The sequence below is a fragment of the Artibeus jamaicensis genome, unplaced genomic scaffold (genome assembly GCF_021234435.1).
Source record: "Artibeus jamaicensis isolate MK-2021 breed Jamaican fruit bat unplaced genomic scaffold, CSHL_Jam_final scaffold_461, whole genome shotgun sequence".
Lineage (NCBI taxonomy): Eukaryota > Metazoa > Chordata > Mammalia > Chiroptera > Phyllostomidae > Artibeus > Artibeus jamaicensis.
In genome coordinates, this window is record NW_026522045.1 from 7,817,408 (window position 1) to 7,843,840 (window position 26,433).

Consider the following 26,433-nt stretch of genomic DNA (forward strand, 5'->3'; position numbering starts at 1 on the left):
TTCTAGTGTGATGTCTGTGGTGCAACTTGCCAAAAACAAGCCTGGATTATTTTTGAAATTAAATCAGCCATCTGTGAGCCCTAATAATATCTGGGATAGGGTTGGAAGGGCATTCTAAGTGGGAGGAATAATGTGATAGTGCAAAATCCAAAAGCAGTTGTTGAGGACTTAGCAAGTATTCCAGATTCACTTATTTGTGAATGAAAATATAAGAATCAAGAGATAGTGTCCTTAGCAATTAGAAAGGTTGAAAAGCAATTACCTCATCTATGAAAGATGAAAACCTGAGATAATTAAAGGGACCTGAAAATTAAACTTTTGTTATTTTTGTCTCCATGGCTCTTCCAAATCCAACCTAGATGGCCTTATTTTCCTCCCTTACTCCAGTAAAAATAAGTGAATTTTTTAAATAATGGATGATGACATTTGTTAACTTTTATTACTATAATTGTTGTCCTCTTGTTTTACACTAACCAAAATAATGGTCAGTTTTAGTTCTTCTAAATAATTGTTTTAAACTACTGTCCTATATAGGAGGGTGGGATCCCTAAAAAAATTGGAATTATCTTCTGGAGGGCATGCCCCTGGTATTACAGGTGTCCCTCATTAGGTGAATGTCCTAGGAGCCCATCAGTATCAGTGTACCAGCTGGCATGTTGTGAGAAGCTGCATTTGGCCTCAGTAAATTTTTTAACACTTTTTCAACAGGTCTGCCCATTTCATGATTGGTGATTTATGAGCACACCTTCCCACACTGTGCTGAGTATTCAGTAGTCTTTGACCAAAAATGACATGACCCCCCATGCTCCACCCTCCCTACTCACCAAATCTCATCCTGAATGACTTGTTTTCTTTTTTCCCCTGATGAAAAAAAGCCCACAAAGGGAAATGTTTTGCCAATGTGGAAGAGGTGAAACAAAAACCAGCAGAAGCACTAAAAGGCATCAAAATCTATTTCAAAAACTGTTTTAAGCAGTGGGAAAAATGTCTTGATATGTGCATGCATCAAATGGAGAGTACTTTGAAGGTAACTGAAGTTAAATATATAAAAATAAATACACAATTTTTCAAAATTAATTACAGGTTTTGGGTGGGGCTCCCCTTATAAGAGTTTATTCATTTGCTGCCACACTTGCTTGTTGCTTTCCACCAAGGGTTTCAGATGTTGTATTTAGTTTTCTGTGGGGATACTCTTTTGTATACATTAATGCATAAGTCTTAAAATGTAAGAATATGCTGTAAATAAAGATGGTAACAATTCTCATATTTCCCTCTTTTAACCTTTAGAAATATGGCTGGGTTTGACTGATAACTCATGCATTCTTTTTTCCCACATGCCATTGTAGCCTTCCCTAATTTTTTTGTAAATCTTTTAATGGACAAAACTGTCAATTAAGGAAGAAATTAGTACTTACATATTTCCAGTTTTCAAGTAAATCTTTAAAAGAATGCATGGGAGAGGGGAAAACAGGACAGAAGAATTATTATTAACTGTGTTCCCTTGCTTTTAGGTTCACAGCTTTCAAATTACCAACTGTGGTTATTAGATTATTCTAAAATAAACCTATGTCTCTATGGTCAATTAATATTTGGCAAAAGGAACAGGATCATAAAATGGAGTAAAAATAGCCTCTTCAACAAATGGTTTTGGGAGATCTGGACAGATAGATACATGCAAAAACCTCAAATTAGACCACCAACCTACGCCATACAAAAGAATAATCTCAAAATGGATAAAAGACTTAAATATAAGTAGTGACACTGTAAAAGTCCTAGAGGAAAACATAAGTAGGAAACTTTCAGATACCACATGCAGCAATGTTTACATCGATATGTCCCGTAGAGCAAGGGATATAAAGAAAAGAATAAACAAATGGGATCTCATCAAAATAAAAAGCTTCTGGGACTTCTGGCCAAGATGGAGGCATGGGTAGGCACACTGTGCCTCCATGAACAACAAAAAGAAGGACAAAAACAACTTAGAAACAAAATAACAACCAGAACTGACAGAAAATTGAACTGTATGGAGTCAGACAACCAAGGAGACAAAATAGACACATTCAACCAGAACAATAAACCAGGAGAAACTGAGAAGCAAGAAAGACCGTGCAACCCAGGGTCCCAGTGCCAGGAAATAAAGCCTCAAAACACCAATTGAAAACACTTGGGGTTGAGGCACAGGGAGAGACTCCCAAACTCACAGGACAGTTCGTTGGAGAGACCCACAGGGTCCTAAAATGTATACAAGCTCACCCAGACAGGTACCAGCACCAGAATGGCCCAATTTGCTTGAGGGAAGCAGCAGAGGGGACTGAGATCCAACAGAGTGGAGCAAGTGCCATTGTTCTCTCAGACCCCATGCCCACCATCACAACCAAACAACTGGGTTCCCTGCCCTGGTGAACACCTAAGGCTCCGCCTCTCATACTTAACAGGCACAACAAGAGAAAAAGTGGCCCAAACAGAAGAATAGATCAAAGTTACACAGCAAATACAACTAAGCATCTAAGAAATAGCCAATCTATCAGATGCACAGTTCAAAGCACTCGTGATCAGGATGCTCACAAAATTGGTTGAATTTCATCACAAATTAGATGAATATATGAAGGCTATGCAAGGTGAAATGAAGGAAAATGCACAGGGAACCAATAGTTATGGGAAGAAAACTGGGACTCAAAGGAGTGGACCAGAAGGAAGAAAGAAATAACCAAACAGAAAAGAATGAAGAAACAAGAATGCAAAAAAATAAGGAAAGGCTTAGGAACCTCTAGGACATCTTTAAACATTCCAACATCTGAATTAGAGGGGTACCAGAAGGGGAAGAGGAAGCACAACAAGTGGAAAAGTTATTTGAACAAATAATAAAGGAGAATTTCCCCAGTCTGGCAAAGGAAATAGACTTCTGGGAAGTCCAGGAAGCTCAGAGAGTTCCAAAGAAGTTGGACCCAAGGAGGAACACAAAGGCACATGATAATTATATTAGCCAAGATAAAAATGAAGGAGAGAATTCTAGAAGCAGCAAGAGATGAGGAGACAGCCACTTACAAAGGAACTCCCATCAGACTGTCAGCTGATTTCTCAAAAGAGACCTTACAGGCAAGAAGGGGCTGGAAAGAAGTATTCCAAGTCATGAAATCCAAAGACCTACATCCAAGATTGCTCTATGCAGCAAAACTTTCATTTAGAATGGAAGGGCAGATAAAGTGCCTCTCAGATAAGGTCAAGTTCAAGGAGTTCATCATCACCAAGCCCTTATTTTATGGAATGTTAAAGGGACTTGTCTAAGAAAAAAAGATAAAAAACATGTATAGTAAAATGACAGCAAACTCACAATTATGAACAACCAAAACTAAAATAAAAACAAAAACAAACTAAGCAAACAACTAGAACAAGAACAGAACCACAGAAATGGAGATCACATGGAGGGTTAGCAACAGGGCAGTGGGAGGAAGAGAGAGGGGGAAAAGGTACAGAGAATAAGTAGCATAGATGGTAGGTAGAAAATAGACAGGGGGAGGGTAAGAATAGTGTGGGAAATGTAGAAGCTAAAGCACTTATGACACATGGACATGAACTAAAGCGGGGGAATGTCTGTGCAGCATGGAAGGGAATGAAGGGGGGAAATGGGACAACTGTAATAGCATAATTAATAAAATATATTTATAAATAAATAATAGATAACTAAAAAGCTTCTGAACAGCTAAAGAAAACATCAGCAAAATGAAAAGGGAATCAATCATATGAGAAAATATATTTGCCAATGATACCTTGGGTATAAGGGTTTGATTTTCAAAATATATAAAGAACACACACAATTCCACACAAAGAAGACAAACAATCCAATTAAAAAATGGGCAAACGACCAGAACAGACACTTCTTTAAGGAGGACATACAGAGGGCCCATAGGCATATGAAAAGATGCTCAGCATCACTAGCCATCTGAGACAAATTAGATACCACTTGACACCAGTCAGAATGGCATCATAAACAGACAAAAAAAGAAAAAAGAAAAGAAAAGCAAGCACCGGAGAGGTTGTGGAGAAAATAGAGTCCTAGTACATTGTTGGTGGGAATGCAGCCTGGTGCAGCCACTGTGGAAAACAGTATGGAATTTCCTCTAAAAGCTAAAAATGGAATTGCCTTTTGATCCAGTGATTCCACTTCTGGAATTACACCCTAAGAATCCTGAAACACCAATTAAGAAGAACCTATGCACCTTAATGTACATAGCAGCATAATTTACAATAGTTAAGTGCTGGAAGCAACCTAAGTGTCCATGTAAATGAGTGGATCAAAAAACTGTGGTACACTTATACAATGGAATACTACCCATTGGAAAGCAAGAAGGTGTGCCTACCCTTCACTACAGCACACATGAATGTGGAGAGCATCATGCTAAGTGAAATAAGCCAGGCTTATTTGTGAAAGACAAATACCACATCTCATATGAGTGTGCTGGTAGTTGGACTACTTTACCTATTGGGATATGTTTCATCTGTAAAGACAGTGATACTGTATCTGTATCCAGCTAAAAAGAAATGGTCCGGGAACAGTAATCTTTATCTGCAAATTGCCTATTTTTTAAAGTCATGGAAACTTGTTTTTGTTATCTTGTGATGCCATTTAATAAAAAGTATTTCACATCAATTATAGTGGTGAATTTCCTTTAGAAGTTTGGTATTATGCTGTCACAGAACCTGCCAGTGCTGTTCTGGAACAGCTGTGGTGTTTGATTACCTGCTGCCAAGTAGCATGAATCCCATTAGAATAGGTTGGTTAAAAAGGAAAGGGGTTATTTATTTCAAGGTTATACAGATTTAAAATAATGGCAAAATTTTGCCATTAGGTCCCATTCCCTTTAAAACACCCCCAAAACAGTTTGGTACTGGGTATTGTGATCCCTCCTACTTTGTTCCTCTTTCTCAAAATTGTGGCTGCTATTCAGAGTCATTTATGGTTCTATATAAATTTTTTAAGTGTTCTATATCTGTGAAATATGCCATTGGTACTTTAGTAGGTATTGCATTGAATCTGTAAATTGCTTTTGGTAGTATGGGCATTTTGATGATGTTAATTCTTCCAATCCATGAACATGGTATATTTTCTATTTGTTTACGTCTTCCTTAATTTCTTTCTTCAATGTTGTGTAGTTTTATTTCTACAGGACTTTTACCTCCTTAGTTAGGTTTATTCCCAGATATTTGATTTTTCTTTTTGCTATATTGAATGGGATTTTTTATTGATTTCAGCTTCTGCTGTTTCATTGTTAGTATACAAAAATGCCTTTGATTTCTGGATATTGACTTTGTACCCTGGTGTTTTGTGTCGAGCAGTTTTTTGGTAGAGTCTATAGGATTTTCCATGTACACTATCATGTCATCTGCAAACAGTGACAGTTTTGTTTCCTCCTTTCTGATTTGGATGTCTTTTCTTTTAGTGTCTGATCACTGTGGCTAAAACTTCAAATACTATATTGAATAGAAATTGTGAAAAGGGACAACCTTGTCTTGTTCCTGATCTTAGTGGAAAGGATTTTAGTTTTTGCCCATTGAGTCTGATGTTGCCTGTAGGTCTCTCATATATGGCCTTTATTGTATTGAGGAATGCTCCCTCTATACTCACTTGGGATCACAGTACCTGATACCAAACTATATTACAAGGCCACTGTGATCAAAACAGCCTGGTACTGGCATAAAAACAGGCGCATAGATCAATGGAACAGAACAGAAAGCCTAGAAATAAACCCAAGTCTCTATGGGCAAGTAATATCAACAAAGGGGGCAATAATATAAAATGGAGTAAAGATAGCCTCTTCAACAAGTGGTGTTGGGAAAAGTAGACAGCTACGTGCAAAAAAATGAAACTTGAGCACCAACTTACACCATACACCAAAATAAATTCAAGGTGGATGAAAGACTTCAATATAAGCCGTGACACCATTAAAGTTCTAGAGGAGAACATTGGCAAGAAAATCTCAGATATTCCACGCAGCAACATTTTTACGGATATGTCCCCTAGAGCAAGGAATATAAAGGAAAGAATAAACAAATGGGATCTCATCAAAATAAAAAGCTTCTGCATGGCTAAAGAAAACAGTATTAAATTAAAAAGACAACCAACTGTATGGGAAAACATATTTGCCAATGATACCTCAAACAAAGGTTTAATCTCCAAAATATACAAAGAACTTACACGACTCCACTCTAGGAAGACATCGAACCCAATTAAAAAATGGGAAAAGGACTTGAACAGACACTTCTCTAAAGAGGACATACAGAACATCCAGAGACACATGAAGAGATGCTCAATATCGTTAGCTATCAGAGAGATGCAAATTAAAACCACAATGAGATACCACTTTACACCAGTCAGGATGGCTATAATAGACAAAGCAACAAACAACAAATGTTGGAGAGGGTGTCGGGAAAAGGGGACCTTAGTTCACTGTTGGTGGGATTGTAGACTGGTACAACCATTATGGAAAACAGTATGCAATTTTCTCAGAAAAATAAAAATGGACCTGCCTTTTGACCCAGCAATTCCACTGCTAGGATTATACCCCAAGAATCCTAAAACATAAATTTCAAAGAACCTATGCACCACAATGTTCATAGCAGCACAATTTACAATAGCCAAGAGTTGGAAGCAACCTAGGTGCCCATCAGTAAATGAATGGATCCAAAAATTGTGGTACATATACACCATGGAATTCTATGCAGCAGAGAGAAAGAAGGAGCTACTACCTTTTGCAACAACATGGATGGAACTGGAAAGCATTATGCTGAGTGAAATAGGCCAGGCATTGAAGGACAAATACCATATGATCTCACCTTTGACAGGAAGCTAAAGAATAAAACAAACAAGCAAACAGAATAAAAACAAAGACGTTGAAATAGAGAACAAGTGGGCAGCGACCAGAGGGGAGAGGGAAGGGAACTTAAGGGGAAAAAAGGGGGGGAGGGATTTTGAGGAACAAGTATGAATGACACAGAGATGAGGACTGGGGGGAATGGGAGGGAGGGGGGAGACCGGGCGGGGGGGGGAAGAGAGAAAAAAAATGTACTTGAAAAGTAACCAAATAAAATTTAAATAAATAAATAAATAAAATCCTTTAAAAAAAGAAAAAGAAGATAAAAATATGAACAGTGAAAGGACAGCAAACTCACAGTTATTAACAACCACACCTAAAACAAAAGCAAATTACGAGGGCAGCTAGATCAGGAGCAGAACCATAGAAATGAAGATCACATGAAGGGGTAGCATGAAGATCAGGGGAGTGGGAGGCGGAGAAAGAGGGAGAAGGTACAGAAAATAAGTAGCATAGACAATAGGTAGAAAATAGATAAGGGGGAGGGCAAGAATAGTAGGGGAAACATAGAATCTAAAGAACTTGAGACATGTGGTCATAAACTAAAGGGGGGAACGGTGAGGGAGGGGGTGTACAGGGTGGAGGGGAATGAAGGGGGAAATAGAACAACTGTAATGGCATAATCAATTATATATATATATATATATAAAACTATAAAACTTATATTTTATATATAAAATATATAAAACTAGTAGGAAATGAATAATGCAATATCTGACATGAAGAGCACATGAGAAGAAAATAAAAGCAGGATAGATGAAGCAGTGGATTGAATTAGTGACATGAAAGACAAGGAAGAAAAAACACCCAGTCAAAGCAAAAAAAAAAAAAAGAAAGAAAGAAAAAGAAAAAAGAGAAAAAGAACATGAATAGTTAAAGAGAGCTTTGGTACAGCATGAAACCTAACAATACTTGCTTCATAGGGATGCCAGAACAAGAACATAAGGAGCAAGTGTCATAAAACCTGTTTGAAAAAATGAGAGAAAACTTTACTAACTTGGTCAGGGAAGAAGTCATTCAAGTTCAGGAAACACAGAGGGTCCCAATCAAGATTAACCCAAAGAAGCCCATGTCAGGATTGTAATAAATATAGCAAAATTTAAAGACAAAGAAGTATCTTAAAAGCAGCAAGTGAGGAAGAGCTAGTAACTATCAGCCAATTTTAAAAGAAACACTACAAGCCAGAAGGGATTAGCAGCGTATGTTCCAACTGATGAAAAGCAAGGACCTACAACTAAGACTATGGGATCCAGCAAAGCTCTCATTTAAAATGGAAGAAAAAAATAAAGAGCTTCCCAGATAAAAGAAGGTTAAAAAGAGTACATGTCCACCAAGCCAGAACTGCAAGAGATGCTATAGGGACTGCTTTAAGAAGATGAAGAAATAGAGAGAGGAACACAGGTACAAAGGCAAAATATGACAATAAGTACCTATCAATAATAACCTTAAATGTAAATGGATCAAATGCTCCAATTAAAAGACATAGGGTATCTGAATGGATAAGGAAACACAACCTGCATATATGTGGTCTACAAGAGAACCACCTCAGAATAAAAGATACATATAGGCTGAAAGTGAGGGGTGGAAAAATATTCCTAGCAAATGAGCAAGAAAAAGAAACCTGGGGTAGCAATACTTATATCAGACAAAAAAACGACTTCAAAACAAAGGCCTGAACGAGAGAGAAAGAAGGTCACTACAAAATACTTGAGAGTAGTCCAACACTATGCTATAACTTGTAAACATATACACCCAATAGAGTAGGACCTAAATATATAAAGAAAATCTTAAAGAACTATACGAAAGAGATAGACAGCATAACAGTCATTTTAGGGGATTTTAACAAGCAAATGCCAACAATGAACAGGTCTTCCAGACAAAACTCAATAAGGATATAAAAGCAGTAAACAACACACCAGATTAAATGGACTTAATTGATATTTACAGAAAATTTACTCCAGAGAAGCAAAATATACATTCTTCTCAAATGCACATGGGCCACTTTCAAAAATAGACCACATGGTAGGACACAGAACAAGCCTCAGCAAATTCAAGAAGATTGAATTAATATATGAGGCATTTTCATGGATCACAATGGCTTGAAACTAGAAAGCAACCTCAAGGAAAAACCTCAAAAACAGTCAAATTCATGGAGACTGAATAACATGTTATTAAACAATGAGTGGGTTAACAATGATATCAAGGAATAAATAAAAAGGTTTCTGGAAACAAATGAAAATGAACACACAACAGACCAAAACCTATAGGACATAGCAAAGGCAGTCCTGAGATTTCATAGCAATACAGGCCTACCCAAAGAACATTGAAAAATCTCAAATCAACACCATTATCCTACATGTAAAATAAATAGAGGAACAACAACAAAGTCCAGAGTCAGCAGAAGGAAGGAAATAATCAAGATCAGAACAGAATTAAATGACATAGAAATCATACACACACACATACAGAATTCAAAGGACAATGAATCCAGTGGCTAGTTCTTTGAAAGATAAACAAAACTGACAAACCTTTAACCAGGATCATCAAGAACAAGAAAGAGGGAGGTCCTAAATAAATAAAATCAGAAGTAAAAGAGGAGTGTTAACAACTAATACCACAGAAATACAAAGGATTGTAAGAAATTATGAGTATATGCCAAGAAATTGGAAAACCTGGGCATAGCTGATATATTCCTAGACACATACAATCTTCCAAAACTGAATGAAGAAGAAGCAGAAAATGAATAGACTAATAACAACTAGTAAAATTGAAGCAGTGATCAAAAAAACACCCAGCACAGAAAAGCCCTGGACCAGATGGCTTCACAAGTGAATTTTAACAAACACTCAAAGAACTAACACCTATCCTTTCACATTACTAAAAAAAAATCAGAAAGAGGAAAGACTCCCAAACTCTTACTACAAGCCCATTATTATCCTACAACCAAAAGCAGGTAAAGACACAACAACAACAAAAAATTACAGGCCAATATACCTGATGAACATAGATGCTAAAATCCTCAACAAAGTACTAGCAAACTGGATCCAGCAGCACATTAAAAAGATCATACACCATGTTCAAGTAGGGTTTATTCTTGAGGTGCAAGGATGTTAAAATATTATCAAATCAATAAACATAACACATTACATAAAAGGAAAGTCAAAATCAAATGATCATATGAATAGATGCAGAAAAAGCATTTGATAAAATCCAACAGCCATTTATGATAAACACAACAAAGTTGGAATAGAGTGAGCATAGCTTAACATATTAAAGTCCATATACAAAAAATGTACTACCAATGTACCAAATGTACTACCCAAATGTACTACCATTACACTCAGTGAACAAAAACTAAGTATCCTTTAGGATCAGCAAGAAAACAAGTGTGTTTACTCTCACCACTCTTATTCAGTACTGGAAGCACTAGACGAGAAAAAATACAAGGCATACAAATGAAGAGGAGGTAAAACTCATTATTTGCAGACAACATGATAGTGTACATAGAAAACTCTATAGGCTCCACCATAAAACCTACTCAACCTAACAAGTGAATTCAGCAAAATAACTGGATACAAAGCCCATATTCAGAAATAGATGGCATTTTTGTATACCAACAATAACCTATCAGAAAGAGAATCTAAGAAAAAAGTTTCATTTACTATAGCAACAACAACAAAAAACGTCAGAAAATTATAGAATACCAAAGAAAGAAGTTGAGGAAGATACAAATAAATAGAAGCATACATACCCTGTTCATTTAATGGAGAATTAACATAATTAAAGTGTCCATACTAGCCAAAGAAATCTATAGATTCAACATAATTCCTATTAAAGTACCAACTGCATCACTCACACACCTAGAAAAATATTCCAAAAATTTATATGGAACCAAAAAGGATCCCAAATAACCTCAGCAAATTTGAGAAAGATGAACAAGGTTGAAGGGAACACAATGCATGATATCAAGCTAGACTACAAGGCTACTGTAAACAAAATGGTCTGGTAATGGCATAAAAACAGACATGTAGATCAATGAAACATAACAGAGAGCCCAGAAATAAACCCATACTTTATGATTAATTAATATTTGACAAAAGGGGTATGAACATACCATGGAATAAAAATAGTCCCTTCAATAAATTGTATTGTCGGAAATGGACCAGAACATACAAAGAAATGAAACTAAAACATCAAGTCACACCATATTCAAGAATAAACTGAAAATGGATAAAAAACTTAAATATGTCGGGATTCCATAAAAATCCTATTGGAAAACATAGGCCATGAAATTTCAGATATCTCACATAGCAATATTTTTGCTGATATATATCTTAGGGCAAGGGAAATAAAAATAAACAAGTAGGACTACATCAAATTAAAAAGCTTCTGCAGAGCTAAAGAAGCCATTATCAAAAGGATAAGGGAATGAACTGACTATAGGGGAGAACATATTTGCCAACAATACATCAGACAAGGATTTAATCTCCAAAATATAAAAGGAACTCATACAACTTAACAGATGGAAGACAAACAATCTAATTTAATTGCCCTATTCAGGGCAAGGACCTGAATAGATGCTTCTCCAAGGACAACATAACTAATGGTCCATAGACATATGAAAAGATGCTCAGCATTACTAGCCATCAGAGAGATGCAGGTTAAAACCACAATGAGATATCACCTCACACCTGCCAGAATGGCTATCATTAATAAATCGACAAACAACAAGTGCTGGTAAGGACGTGGAAAAAGGGAACCCTAGTGCACCATTGGGAATGCAGACTGGTGCAGTCACGATGGAAAACAGTATGGAATTTCCTCAAAAGATTAAAAATAGACCTGCCTTTTGACCACTAATTCTGCTGCTGGGATTATACTGGAAGGATCTGAAACAGCAATTCAAAAGAACTTATGCACCCCAATGTTCATAGCAACACAATTTACAATAGCCCAGGTTGGAAGCAACCTAAGTGCCCATCAGTAAATGAGTGGACCAAAAAAAAAAAAAAACTGTGGTACATTTACATAATGGAATACTATGCAGCAGAATGAAAGAAGGAATTTCTACTTTTTATGACAACATGGATGGAACTGGAGACTATTATGCTAAGTAAAATAAGTCAGTTTGTAACAGATGAATATATACTTTTACTTATAAGAGGAATCTAATGAGGAAAATAGGCCCAGAAGCATGGAACCACGGAAGGGACTGAACCTTAAGAGGGTAGGGGGAATGTGGGGGACTGGTTGAAATAAGGTGAAGGGATTAGTTAAAGAATATTCATTAAGGACCCATAGACATGGGTGATAGTGTGGAAATTGACTGTTGAAGTGGGGGTTCACCTGTGTGCAGGGGTAGGAAGGAGGGAAATGGTACATCTATAATAGCATAAAGAATACAACATGGAAAATGGAAAAAAAGTAAGACAAAGGATGAAAGTTGAACATCGGGTTTTAACTGCATAGATTTCTAATAATCCAAATCAAGTTGTTTTCGGAAGAATGATGGTTGAAAGCATTACCTCCTAAATGTAATGCTTTTCTCATTTTTGTATGAGTTTAGGTAAGAATTAAAATAGTAAATTAAAGTTATTATGTTCACATGGATTTAAAAGACTTTTATCATGACAGTAGTCTAGTTTTGGCTTCTCTGAATACTGATTCTGAGTTTCTATGTTCTTGATTTCCATATGTATTGTTTCATGGTGAAGAGGGTTATCAAGTTATTTAAGAGAAGTTAATTTCACATTACGTTTAGTTGCTTTTTTATTTTGGTTGAAAGAAAAGATGAAGAAAGAGTCATTGAGCATCCTGTTTGCAGAATGTGGGTGTGGTCTTAGCATTTTTCAGGCCAAAATGACTCAAGATCTTGTTATAAGAGGGATTCCAGAGATCTTAAGAGGAGAGCTCTGGGTGCTTTTTTCAGGCATTATATTCATTTGCTTTATTTAACAGACATTAATTGTACTACTTCTAGGAGTTATGCATTAAGCTATATAAAAATACTTGCCAAGATGGCTAGGACATACATAGCCTTACTAATGATTCCAGACTAAAAAAAAAAAAAAAAAAAAATCAAAGAGGGCACTGTTGTGGACCGCTCTGCCTGGTTTTAGGAATTGTAACTCTACCCCTTGTGCCTAAGGGCGAGGGACGAGCTTTGGAGTGCCAGCGGATGGAGACAAAGCTTTTCTCTGGTAGCAAACACTGCCTCAGTTTCCTCTCCCTGTCCCCAAAGCTTGGTTGGAAGTCAATTACGGATAAGACCCCTCACATCGTGGGGCAACCTAAGCCCAACTCGACGGCTTGGGAGTCCATCATGGAAGGACTCGGGGGGGGGGGCTGCAACAAAGAGGGAGCAATGGACTCTCACCCCCCAGCTTTGACAATGCCCCAGTCCCCATGTCCTCTGGGAGAAGTGCTTCCTGGCTCGAATTCCCTTAAGCCTGAATACCGGTTGGGGAGGGGTGCAGCTCCTTGCCTTGCTAGAGCATGTCCTGGGGAAAAATCTGGCATCACAAAGACTTCCTGATAAACCTGTGAAATCTGCTCTGTTAAGAGTGCTTTCACTCATATGTTAAGGGTTCGAGCAGGAAACCCTAAAACTCTGTTTCTGACAGACTCTGACTCAAACTAAGCCCTCAGATTTCTTTGAAATGTTATCTACAGTTTGATCCTTGTCACCCTGTATTCCTGTGTATTACAACCCAATAAAAGGCCCTGAAGGAGGGGGCTGAACACCTTTTTTTTCCCTGAGAAACTGGCCACAGCTTATGGCCTTTTTCCTCTGGGAAAATGTCCACCTCTCCTCCCCAAGCAGATCATATCATATCTCTGTCATGTTTACTCTCATCCATGGCGGCTGGGGTGAATTGCGAAGAAAGTTGTCCCTACAGGGCACACTAGTTATGTATACTTACTTATATATCCACATGTCCAATATCTAAGCAGATTAGCTTATTACCAAGTTATAGCAATGGTTGGGTAGATCTCTATTTCTACTGTCAATGGAAAGTTAAGGGGAAAAACAGTTCATGAAAATATTATTCTATTGGGCAAGATTGGTATCCTCATTTTATAGATTTTAGTGTGAAGCATTTTGTTTTATTGTTTTTATTTAGATATTACCTGAGCATAAATGTAAAGTTAAAAGTATTATAATTCTTGCCCTGACTGATGTGGCTCAGTGGATTGAATGCCATCCTATAAACCAAAGGGTTGCTGATTCAATTCCCAGTCAGGGCAAATGCTTGGGTTGTGGTCCAGGTTCCCAGTGAGGAGTGCACACACGGCAATCACACATTGATGTTTCTCTCCCTCTCTTTATCCCTCCCTTCCCCTCTCTCCAAAAATAAAGAAATAAAATCTTTAAAAAATGTTCCAATTCTACATGTATCAATACATATGAAAGTAGTAACTTTATTATACTGCTTTCCTTTTGTATGTTAATACAGTCATCTTTACAGGTGCTGTTAATAGCATGGCTGCTAATCCTGGCTATTATGCTAAGATAGTTGAGCAGTCCTCAGGGACTAGCAACTTGACTACTGAAGAAGTTGAACGTGATTTACATCACTCCCTACCAGAGCACCCAGCCTTTCAGAGTGATACTGACATATCTGCTATGAGGCGGGTACTCACTGCTTATGCATACAGGAATCTCAACATTGGATACTGCCAGGTATGACTTTATTTTGAACCCAACTGTGTATATGTTCCAAGGGATAAAAATCACATAAACTCTAACTCTATTACTTTGAAAATTGTGATAAGGACAGAGGGTGGGCTACATTGATAGTGGGTATTTTTTAAATATATTTTATTGATTATGCCATTACATTTGTCCCATTTCGCCCCCTTCATTCCCCTCCAACCTGCACACCCCTTCCCACCCACATTCCCCCCTTTAGTTCATGTCCATGTGTCATAAGTCTTTTAGGTTCTACATTTTCTGCACTACTCTTGCCCTCCCCCTTTCTATTTTCTTCCCACTGTCTATGCTACTTATTATCTGTACCTTCTCACCCTTTCTCCTCCTCCCACTTTCCTATTGCTAACCCTCCATGTGACCTCCATTTCTGTGGCTCCACTCCTGATCTAGCTGTCCACTTAGTTTGCTTTTGTTTTAGGTGTGGTCGTTAATAATCGTGAGTTTGCTGTCCTTTCATTATTCATATTTTTATCTTCTTTTCCTTAGAAAAGTCCCTTTAACATTTCATATAATAAGGGCTTGATGATGATGAACTCCTTGAATTTGACCTTATCTGAGAAGCACTTTATCTGCCCTTCCATTCTAAATGAAAGCTTTGCTGGATAGAGCAATCTAGGATGTAGTTCGTTCAATTTCTTGACTTGGAATACTTCTTCCCAGCTACTTCTTGCCTGTAAGGTCTTTTTTGAGAAATCTGCTGACAGTCTGTTGGGAACTCTTTTGTAGGTGGCTGTCCCCTTATCTTTTGCGGCTTCTAGAATTCTCTCCATTTTAATCTTTGGCTAATGTAATTATGATGCTCCTTGGTGTGTTCCTCTTTGGGTTCACCTTCTTTGGGACTCTCTGAGCTTCCTGGACTTTCTGAAAGTCTATTTCCTTTGCCAGATTGGGAAAGTTCTTTTTTATTATTTGTTCAAATAAGTTTTTCACTTGTTGCTCTTCCTCTTCCCCTTCTGGTACCCCTATAATTCGGATGTTGGAATATTTAAAGATGTCCTGGAGGTTCCCAAGCCTCTCCTCATTTTTGTGAATTCTTGTTTCTTCATTGTTTTCTGTTTGGTCATTTTTTTCTTCCTTCTGGTCCATTCCTTTGATTTGAGTCCCAGTTTCCTTCCCATAACTATTGGTTCCCTGTGCATTTTTCTTCATTTCACTTAGTGTAGCTTTCATTTTTCTATCTAATTTGAAACCAAAATCAACCAGTTCTGTGAGCATCCTGATCACCAGTGTTTTGAACTGTGCATCTGATAGGTTGGCTGTCTCTTGGTCACTTAAATGTATTGGCCCTGGGGCTCTGATTTGTTCTTCTGTTTGAACCATTTTTGCTCAGGTCATGCCTGTTAAGTATGAGTGGCAGAGCCTTACATGTTCACCAGGGCAGTGTACTGGGTTGTGACATTGTATGTGGGGGCAAGGTCAGAGAAGGAAGAATGGTACTTGCTCCACTCTCTCTCAGATTTCAGTTCCCTCTGCCCCTTCCCACAAGCAAATTGGGCCCTTCTTGTGATGGTTTCCTGGTGGGTGAGCTTCTGTACTTTATAAGACCCTGTGGGGCTCTCCAACAAACTTTCCTGTGAAGCTGAGAGTCTCTCCTGGCACCTTTTCAATCGGTGCTTTTAGGCTTTATTTCCTGTCAGTGGGGCCCTGGATTGTGCAGTCTGTCTCACTGCCCATTTTTGCCTAGTTTATCTGGGCACGAATATGTGACCACAGTCAGCCAACCACCTTGTGCGTTCTGCTTGTTTCCTCCCTGCACCTGGGGTCCACTAGTCATGCACCACCTACTCCCTCCCGGGTCTGGCAGCCACCACCTTTTGCTGCTGAGATCCCTCTCCACCGGCTGCTGACCCTGCCCCTCTTACCAGTCTCTTTGAATGGTTATCAGACTTCTGTACAGTTCAATTTTCTGTCTATTCTAGTTGTGTTTTTGTTTCTAAATCTTTGTTGTTCTTAATATTGGTTGTGTGAGGAGGCACAGTGTTTCCACCTATGCCTCCATCTTGGCTGGAAGTCAATAGTGGGTATTTTCAATCTAAGTAGAATGATAGTGGTACTGACTAAGTGGACTGACATTTTGTTAATTCATTTTTCTTTTAAATTTAACCAATGTTTATTTAATTCTTGCTCTATGAAAGATATTGTACTAAGTGCTAAAACTATATAAAGATGAATCATACAAGGATCTTCTCCTTCAAATATATAGATGAAAAACAAATGAGGCAGATTATTAGAGAAATATAAAGTCCCATCATGATTTAAAATAGAGATAAATTATTTTTATCTATAGAGTTCAGAGAAGGCTTCATGAAAGGTAGCATTTGTCTATTTTGAAAGTTATGAATTTTTGATGTATAGAGATGAAATGAAAGAACATTTCATTTGAAGGGATTAGTTTTAAAAAACACAAATAAAGGTAAATGTGGAATGTATATATGGCCCTTTTCTGTTTGGTATAAGTGTGTAGTGAATGAAGAAAAGTAGCTGGGGAAAAAAAGCCAGTAAGGTACACTGAGATAGGTCAGGAGTTTGAATGTTAATTTGTAGGCATTTACAAAATCATTGAAAAAATTATCTAGGAGCACATCATATTTATAAGGGTATGCTACATGCTAACACAAATAATTTCAAACAAGTAATAGCTCAAAATATAAAACTTTCACTTAGTATGTTCTTTGTATCTATGATTGTGTTTCTTTTTTGAAGTTTTTCCATCACTATTTATCCCTACATCCTCTCTTTCACCTCTACCCACATCCTGACTCCACAATCACCACACTGATGTCAATGTCCATAAGTCCTTCTTCTTTTTGCTCATCATTCTATCCCCCAACCATTCCGCCCTAGGACAGTCATCCTGTTCTCTATCTATGATTCTGTCTCTGTTTTGCTTGTTAGTTCAATCTAAGTAGAATGATTGAGATTTATTCATTAAATTCCATATATAGGTTTAATCATATAGTACTAGTGTTATTCTGACTGGATTCTTTCACTTAGCTTAATATTCTCCAGGTCCGTCCCTGCTGTGGCAAAGAGTAATTTTTTTGCTTTTTATGGCCAAGTAGTATTCCATGTATAAATGTAACCACTGCTGTTTTATACAGTCATCTACTGTTAGACACTATTCTGCTTTTTTATTTAATTTGTTTTTACAAATCAATTATTTTTATTTTATTTTATTTTTTAAAGATTTTATTTATTTTTAGATATATGGGAGGGGAAGGATAAAGACAGAGAAACATCAATGTATGATTGCCTCTCTTATGTCCCTAAGGGGAACCTGGCCCACAGCCCAGGCATGTGCCATGACTGAGAATTGAACCAGCAACCCTTTGCTTTGCAGGCCAGAGCTCAATTCACAGAGCCACACCAGATATGGCTACTTTTTAAACTTTTTATTTCTTTGTATTTTTTAAATTGTTCAATTACACTTGTCCCAATTTCTCAATTTTCCCCTGTTGCTTTCTCCTACCCTGCTTACCCCCTGCTCCCACAGTCATCCCCACGCTATTTTCCATGTTCATAGTTCATTTATATATAGTCCTGAACTAGATCTTTCCCCTTTTCTCCCCCTTTATCCACCTACCACTCCCCTCTGGTCACTGTCAGTTTACTCCCCTGTGGTCACTGTTAGTTTGTTCCTTATTTCCATGTCTCTGGTTCTATTTTTTCTTTCTTTGTTTTATTAATTAGGTTCCACTTATAGGTGAGATCATATGGCATTTGTCTTTTTCTGCCTGGCTTGCTTCACTTAACCTAATACTCTTCAGTTCTATCCATGTTGTCACAAAAGGTAGGAGCTTCTTCTTTCTTTCTGCTGCATAATATTTCACAGTTTTTTATCCCTTCATTTACTGATGGGGACTTAGGCCGTTTCCAGCACTTGGCTATTATAACTAAAGATGCTATGAACATTGGGGTGCATGGGTTCTTTTGAATTGGTGGTTTAAGATTCTTACGGTATAATCCCAGCAGTGGAATCACTGGTTCAAAATGCAGTTCCGTTTTTTGATTTTTGAGGAAATTCCATACTGTTTACTAAAGTGGCTGCACCACTCTGCATTTTCACTAAGAGGGTTTCATTTTCTCTACATCCTCACCAGCATTTGTTTGTTGATTTGTTAATTATGGCCAATCTGACTGGTGTGAACTGATATCTCATTGTGGTTTTAACCTGCATCTCTGTGATGGCTAATGATGTTGAGCACACTTGCATATGAGTATGATGTTATCTGTAGGTTTCTCATAAATGGCCTTTATTATGTTGAGGTGTGCTCCCTCTACTCCCACTTTGACTAATGTTTCTATCATAAATGGGTGCTGTACCTTCTCAAATGCTTTTTCAGCATGTCTTGATGTGATCATGTGATTTTTATCTTTCATTTTCTTCATGTGATGTATTATGTTTATTGATTTGCAAATATTGTATCATCCTGGCATCCCTGGGATGAATCCCACTTAATCATGGTGTATCATCTTTTTAATGTATTGCTGAAAGTAGTTTCCCAATATTGTTGAGGATTTTAGCATCTATGTTCATCAGCAATATCCGCTGGTAGTTTTCTTTCTTTGTTGTATCTTTATATGGTTTTGGAATTAGGATAATGTTGGCCTCACAAAAAGAGTTTGGGACTTTTCCCTCTTCTTGGACTTTCTGGAATAGACTGAAAAAGATAGAGGTTCCCTCTTCCTTGAGTGCTTTGTAAAATTCTCCTGTAAAACTATACAGTCCAGGGCTTTTGTGTGCTTGGAGTTTTCTAATTATTGCTTCCATTTCACCAGCTGTAATCACTCTGTTCAATGTTACTGTTTCTTCATTCAGTTTTGGAAGATTATATCTTTCTAAAAAATTGTCCATTTCATCCACATTTTCAACTTTTTTTGGCATATAGATGTTCGTAGTACTATCTTAAAATCCTTTGTATGGTATCATACAAAGGTATCAGTTGTAATCTCTCATTTTCATTTCCAATTTTGTTTTTTTCTTTTTTAAAAAATTTTTATTGATTATGCTGTTACAGTTGTTCTATGCTCCCCCTTCATTCCCCTCCACCCTACCCCCTGTCCCCACCATTACCCCCCCTTTAGTTTATGACCATGTGTTTCAAGTTCTTTAGATTCTATATTTCCCATACTATTCTTGCCCCCCCATCTATTTTCTATCTACTGTTTATGCTACTTATTTTCTGTACCTTCTCCCCCCTTCTCCTTCTCCCACTCCCCTGTTGCTAACCCTCCATGTGATCTTCATTTCTATGGTTCCGCTCCTGATCTAACTGTCCTCTTAATTTGCTTTTGTTTTAGGTGTGGTTGTTAATAACTGTGAGTTTGCTGTCCTTTCACTGTTCATGTTTTTTTAACTTCTTTTTCTTAGATAAGTCCCTTTAACATTTCATATAATAAGGGCTTGGTGATGATGAACTTTTTGAATTTGATCTTATCTGAGAAGCACTTTATCTGTCCTTCCATTCTAAATGAAAGTTTTGCTGGATAGAGCAATCTTGGTTGTAGGTCTTTGCATTTCATGACTTGGAATACCTCTTTCCAGCCCCTTCTTGCCTGGAAGGTCTCTTTTGAGAAATCTGCTGACAGTCTGATGGGGACTCCTTTGTAGGTGACTATCCCCTTATCTCTTGCTGCTTCTAGAATTCTCTCCTTCATTTTAATCTTGGCTAATGTAATTATGATGTGCCTTGGTGTGTTCCTTCTTGGGTCCAATTTCTTTGGGACTCTCTGAGCTTCCTGGATTTCCTGGAAGTCTATTTCCTTTGCCAGATTGGGGAAATTCTCCTTTATTATTTGTTCAAATAAGTTTTCCACTGGTGGCTGTGCCTTTCCCCCTTCTGGTACCCCTATAATTCAGATGTTGGAGCGTTTAAAGATGTCCCAGAGGTTCCTAAGACTCTCCTCATTTCTTTGAATTCTTGCTTCTTGACTCTTTTCTGTTTGGCCATTATTTGCTTTCTTCTGGTCCACTCCATTGATTTGAGTCCCAGTTTCCTTTTCATTGTTATTGGTTTCCTGTGCAATTCCATTCATTTCAATTAGTTTTGCCTTCATATATTTGTCTAATTTGTGGCTATAATCAACCAGTTCTGTAAGGATCCTGATGACCAGTGTTTTAAACTGTGCGTCTGAGAGTTTTGCTATTTCTTCATCACTTAGATTTATAGGCTCTGGGGCTTTGAGATCTTCTTGAGCCATTTTTGGTCTGTTTGTGCCCGTTAAGTGTGAGGAGGCGCACCTTGGACTCCCAGGTCGCTGGGTTGTGACTCTGTATGTGGGGGCGTGGTCAGAGCGGGGAAATGGCGTCACCCTCTGCTGTTTCCATGCCACTGGATGAGGAGTAGCGCCTTAGGTGGTTCACCAGGGCAGGGCCACTCAGAGTCGCTGGGTTATGACGCTGTATGTGGAGGTGGGGTCAGAGCAGGGAAATGGTGGCACCCTCCCTGCCGCTTGCTGTGGGGACCCGCTGGGTTCCAGTCCAATCGCGCACTCCCTCGCTTGTCTATCGATGCACAAATGCCCGACCACTGTCAACCCGAAGCCCTGCTCTCTCGCTGTTTCCCCCACGGTAACTTGCTTGGTTGCTCGCTCGGTCGCTCACTAGGTCCCACCCTGTGCCTGGATCCCGGGCACCTGGATTCCGTGTGCCTGAGTCCATCAGACCGAGTTTTCCCGTGCAACCCCGCTCTACCAGCTGCTGGTTTCGCCCCTTACCGGTCAGGCTGAAGAATTTGTTGTTAACAGACTTCCAAAAAGTTCAATTATCTGTGTTCTGGCTGTGTTTTCTGTTGCTAATATTTAGTTGTCTCTAAACTTGGTTGTGTGAGAAGGCACGGCGTCTCCACCTCTGCCTCCATCTTGGCAGAAGTTCCTCTCTCTTTTTTTCTTGAAGGCTTGTGGACTTTGCTTATCTTTCAAAATACCAGCTCCTAGATTTATTGATCCTTAGGATTGTGATTTTAATCTCTATGTTGTTAAATTCTGCTTTGATCTTGGTTATTTCCTTCCTTCTACTTTACCCAAGCTGTCTTTGTTGCTGTTCTTCCAGTTTTTATAGGTTTAGGGATAGATTATTTCTTTTAAATGCTTCTGTCTTTTCTAGATAGACATGTATCACTATGCACTTCCCTTTCAGGGCTGCCTTTGCAGTGTCCCATAAGTTTTGGACTGTCATGAGTTCATTTTCATTTGATTCCAGAAACTTTTTGATTTCTTCCCTGATGTCATTCTTCAGCCATTCATTGTTTAATAGCATGCTATTCAATCTCCATGAATTTGACTGTTTTTGAGTTTTTGTGTTGAGGTTGGTTTCTAGTTTCAGTCCCTTGTGGTTGGAGAAAATTCTTGATATGATTTCCATTTTCTTGAATCTGTTCAGGTTTGTTTTTTGTCCTATCGTGTGGTCTATCTTTGAAAACCCTCCATATTGAATAAAATGTGTATTTTGCTTCTTGAATTAAATGTTTTATGTATATATATCAGTTAAGTGCATTTGATCTAGGAGATTGTTCAATGATGCATGTTTGTTGGTATTTTGTTTGGAAGATCTGTCCATATTTGATACTGGGGTGTAAAATTCCCCTACTATAATTGTGTTGCTTTCGATATCTTTCTTGAAATATTCCAAGATTTTCCTTCTGTATTGGGTACTCCTGTGTTGGATGCATGTATATTTACAATGTTTATGCCTTGATGAATTCTTCCCTTGAATATTATGAAGTGACCTTCTGGGTCTCTTTTTGTGGCCCTTGTTTTAAAGTCTATTTTGAGCATTGCTATCATGGCTTCTTTTTCTTGTCCATTTGCTTGGAATATTTTAGTCTAGCCCTTCACTTTCAGTCTGTGTACGTCTTTTGTCTGTGGTGGGTGTCTTGTTGGCAGCATATATGTAGGTCATGTTTTCTTATCTATTCAGCTCTTACATGTATTTTGACAGGAACATTCAATTCATTTACATTTAAGGTTATTACTGATAGATTCTTATTCATTGCCATTTTACTTTTTTCATAGTTGTGTTTCACTCTCTCTCTCACTGTTTTATTTCCTTATCTTAAGGAAGACCCTTTAGCGTCTCTTGCAGGGCTGGTCTGGAAGAGGTATATTCTTTGAACCTCGTTTTTCTGAGGAACTCCATAATTGGCCTTCCATTTTAATTGAGAGCCTTGGTGGATAGACGAACCTTGGTTGCAGGCCTTTGCTTTTCATTACTTGGAATAATCTTTGCCAGTCCCTGCTGTCTTGAAATGTTTCCATTGAGAAATCAGCGATAGTGTTATCAGAGTTCTCTTGTATGTTACTTCCTATTTCTGCCTTGCTGCCTTTAAGATTTTCTCTGTCTTGGAATTTTGCCTTTTTAATTGTGATTTTTCTTGAAGTGGGCCTCTTTGGGTTCCTCTTGATTGAGACTCTGTTTTTCCTGTATTTCTGTGACCTTTTCTCTCATCAAATTAGAGACATTTTCCATCATTACTTTTTCAAACAGGTTTTATGTCCTTTGGTCTTCTTCTCCTTCTGGTATCTCTATTATATGGATATTATTGCTTTTCATGTTGCCCTGGATTTCCCTTAGCACCCCTTTGTTCTTTCTGAGTCTTTTTTCCTTTTCTTGCTCTTTCTGGGAATTTTTTTACTACCTTGTCCTTAAGCTCACTGATCTAATTCTGTGCTTCATTTAGCCTGCTTTTGATTCCTTGTTCTGTATTCTTCAATTCAGAAATTGTATTCTTCATTTCCTGTTGGCCGTTGTTGATAGTTTCTTTTTCCTTTATCATGTTGATGTAGTTTTCAGTGACTTCATTATAGTTTCCCTGTAAATTTTAGTAATTCTATGTGAGCTCATTGAGCTTCCTTATAACCATTATTTCGAACTCAATATCTGATAGTTGACTTGCCTCTATTTCATTTAGCATTCTTTCTGAGGCTTCCTCCTTCCCTTTTGTTTGGGGTTTGTTTCTGTGTTTTCCCATTGTTTGTGAGACTTTTCTTGTTAGCCTTTGCTTCTGAAGTTGATCTGTTATGACTCCCTGGTTTATGATGTGAACTTCTATGGTAGGAGACCTGTGAAATTTAGTGGTGCAGTCTCCTTCATATCATGAACTTGATGTTCTTGGACTGTCATTTATGTTTTCTCTCTGGTTGTATTTGCGTTTTGATTGTTGTTTCACCTTTCTTTAGTGGGTCTTTCCTTCCAGCTGTTAAACTGAGGGTCATTCCATCCTCCACATCTTGTATGCTTCTTGTGCAGGTGTGGAAAGATTGTGTCAAGGCTGGTTCTTTCTGTCTGAGGTTTTGAGGCTTCTGTCTCGCTATCGTTCAGTTGTTTGTTCTGGGTAATTTCTAAACTGTTTAGTTCTAATTCCAGATTGGTTCTGGGTGGAGATTAGTATGGATTCTATTCACTCCTTTACCCCATTCCTTTATTATCTGTTGGTGGTTCCTTTGTTGGTGGGTTCTCTTTTCCAGTAGGTATACTGGTGTTCACAGCTTCCACCTACTCATTTATGTGGTCAGCTGAAGGGGGAAGACAAAATGGATTAAGATAGTGGGTGAGTATTCTATGGGATTTAAAGTACCAACAGGGAAAAAAGAGATAGGGTATCCTTTGGATAAGTACAGCGATAACCATGATATTTCACACAACTAGCCACTTTTTAGAAAGGGTAGAAAGAAAGATAAGGCTGTTGTTAGAGATGGGAAGGACTGTGAGTTGCAGGAAACCATGAGCTTGTGGAAGGTAAGATTGATTATGAGATACGGTGAGAGTAAAGGACCCTCCCATCAGCCTATCACCCATTGTGAAGCGTCCCCTGCACACTTTGGCTTCCAAACTTCACATCCGCTGAGATTGTCTTGGCTGTTGACTTTGTTTTTCAGATTAGCTAAGTGTCCCAGTTGAGTGCACAAACAAATGGACTCAGCTCCCACATACATAATGACCATCTTCCATCCCCTGTCTCCATTCTTTTTGTTTTGCTGGGTTGAGTACATCAGGGCCCAAGGAACTGTGTAGCTCATAGTTTCTAATGAAGGGCCTTTACAAAGCTTTTTCTTCTTTCCCCTCTGGAAATGTACCCAGCAGGAGACTCCTCACCTTGGACTCTCTGGGGATTGGGCTCACCTGTTTTTGAGGGGATCTGGCTTGCTGTGGCAAATCACAGGCATCAAGCTCCTACTTTCAAGGCCTGAGCCTGCAGCTCCCTTGCAGGAGATTTGGCCTGAATTCTCCACTCTGAACAGACCTCTACTTGTGAGCAACGCTGGGTTGGGTCCTACCATTAATTCAGTTTACTCTACCCCATTAATTCAGTTTACTCTACCCCTCTGAGTTTTTGGTTAGCAGAGCCACTGTGCCTGCACACACAGGTGTGTGAGCCCTGATTCCCTACCAAATTTCTGTGTGGCCCCACAGTGTAGCATTGGTCCTTGTGGGTCCTGTTCTCCACATGCATCCTCTCCTGAAAGTTCACAGGGTCTCTCACAGTCAGGGCTGGCCACTGCCTTTCAGACCTTCCAACAGTCTTAGGTAACGTTTCTCTCTGGATCCTTCCCAGATAGCACTGGGAAGAGCCCCGTAGCTATACTATAAGAAAGCAGGGGCAGAGTGCTGATCCCGCTCCCTCCAGAGATCTTCAGCCTCAGGTGGGCCAGCTCCCACCACACTGTTTCTGACACCTGAACCTCCCAGGCCTTCTCTCTCCACCCCAGTAGCTCATGACTCCTAAGATGATCTACAGATGCCCTGACTCTGTGCAGCCAGAAGTGCTGGGTTGTGCAGCCATGGCGGCTCAGTTTAGAAAGTCCAGGCTGATAGCTTGGGCATCCTGCAGGTGGGCTGGTTCTTGCACACTCTGCACTCATCATCTGCATACAAACTCACAGATGCTCTCACTCACTCTCCACTTTGTATTTTGACTGCAAGTCCAGTCCAGGTCTGGGAGCAAATGGATGGAACTACCAGCTACTCTGCCACCATCTTGAATCTCCTCAAATCAATTATATGTATACACTACTGTTTTATTGTATATATTTTTTATCTTTTTCTCCTTAAAGAAAAGACACTTTAACATTTCATATAGTACTGGTTTGATGGTCATGAACTCTTTTAGCTTTTCCTTGTCTGGGAAACTTATCTGTCCTGATCTAAGTGATAGCTTTTCTAGGTAGAGTAATCTTGGTAGTAGGTCCTTGCTTTTCATCATTTTGAATATTTCCTGCCAATCCTTTCTGACCTTCCAAGCTCCTGTTGAGAACTCAGCTGACAGTCTTATGGTAGCTTCCTTGTAGGTAACTAACTGCTTTTCTCTTGCTGCTTTTAAGATTATTTCTTTGTATGTAACTTTGGCATTTTAATTACAATGTGTTATTGTGTGGGCCTCTTTGGGTGCATAATGTTTGGGACCCTCTGTGCTTCCTAGACTTGTATATCTATTTCCTTCACCAATTTAGGAAAGTTTTCTGTAATTTTTTTTTCAAATAGATTTTCATTGTTCTCTCTCTCCTTCTGGCACCCCCATGATGTGAATGTTGATACAATTGAAGTTGTCCCAGAGGCTCCTTACACTGTCCTCATTTTTGGAGGGGTATTATTTTTACTTGTTTCTGTTCTGATTGGGTGGTTTTTGCTTCCTTTTATTCCAAATTGCTAATTTGATTTTTGGCTTCATCTACTCTATTGTTGGTTCCTTATAAATTATTGTTCATTTTGGTTAGTGTGTCCTTCATTTCTGATTGGTCCTTTGTTATGCTATTGAAATTCTCAATAAGTTTATTGAGCATCCTTGTAGCCAGTGTTTTGAACTATGCATTTAGTAGATTTCTGTCTCCATTTTGTTTACAACTTATGAAGTT

The 26,433-nt window shown here is 38.4% G+C and overlaps 1 protein-coding gene across 1 annotated transcript in view; it reads left to right on the forward strand.

Annotated features, from left to right (window-relative positions):
* The window catches only part of TBC1D8B (TBC1 domain family member 8B), a 67,068-nt gene that overhangs the window by 12,737 nt on the left and 27,898 nt on the right, over nucleotides 1–26,433 (forward strand). Inside the window, 2 exon segments of the mRNA XM_053657473.1 lie at nucleotides 12,631–12,798; nucleotides 14,339–14,553. Of these exon segments, the coding sequence (XP_053513448.1) occupies nucleotides 12,631–12,798; nucleotides 14,339–14,553 (383 nt within the window).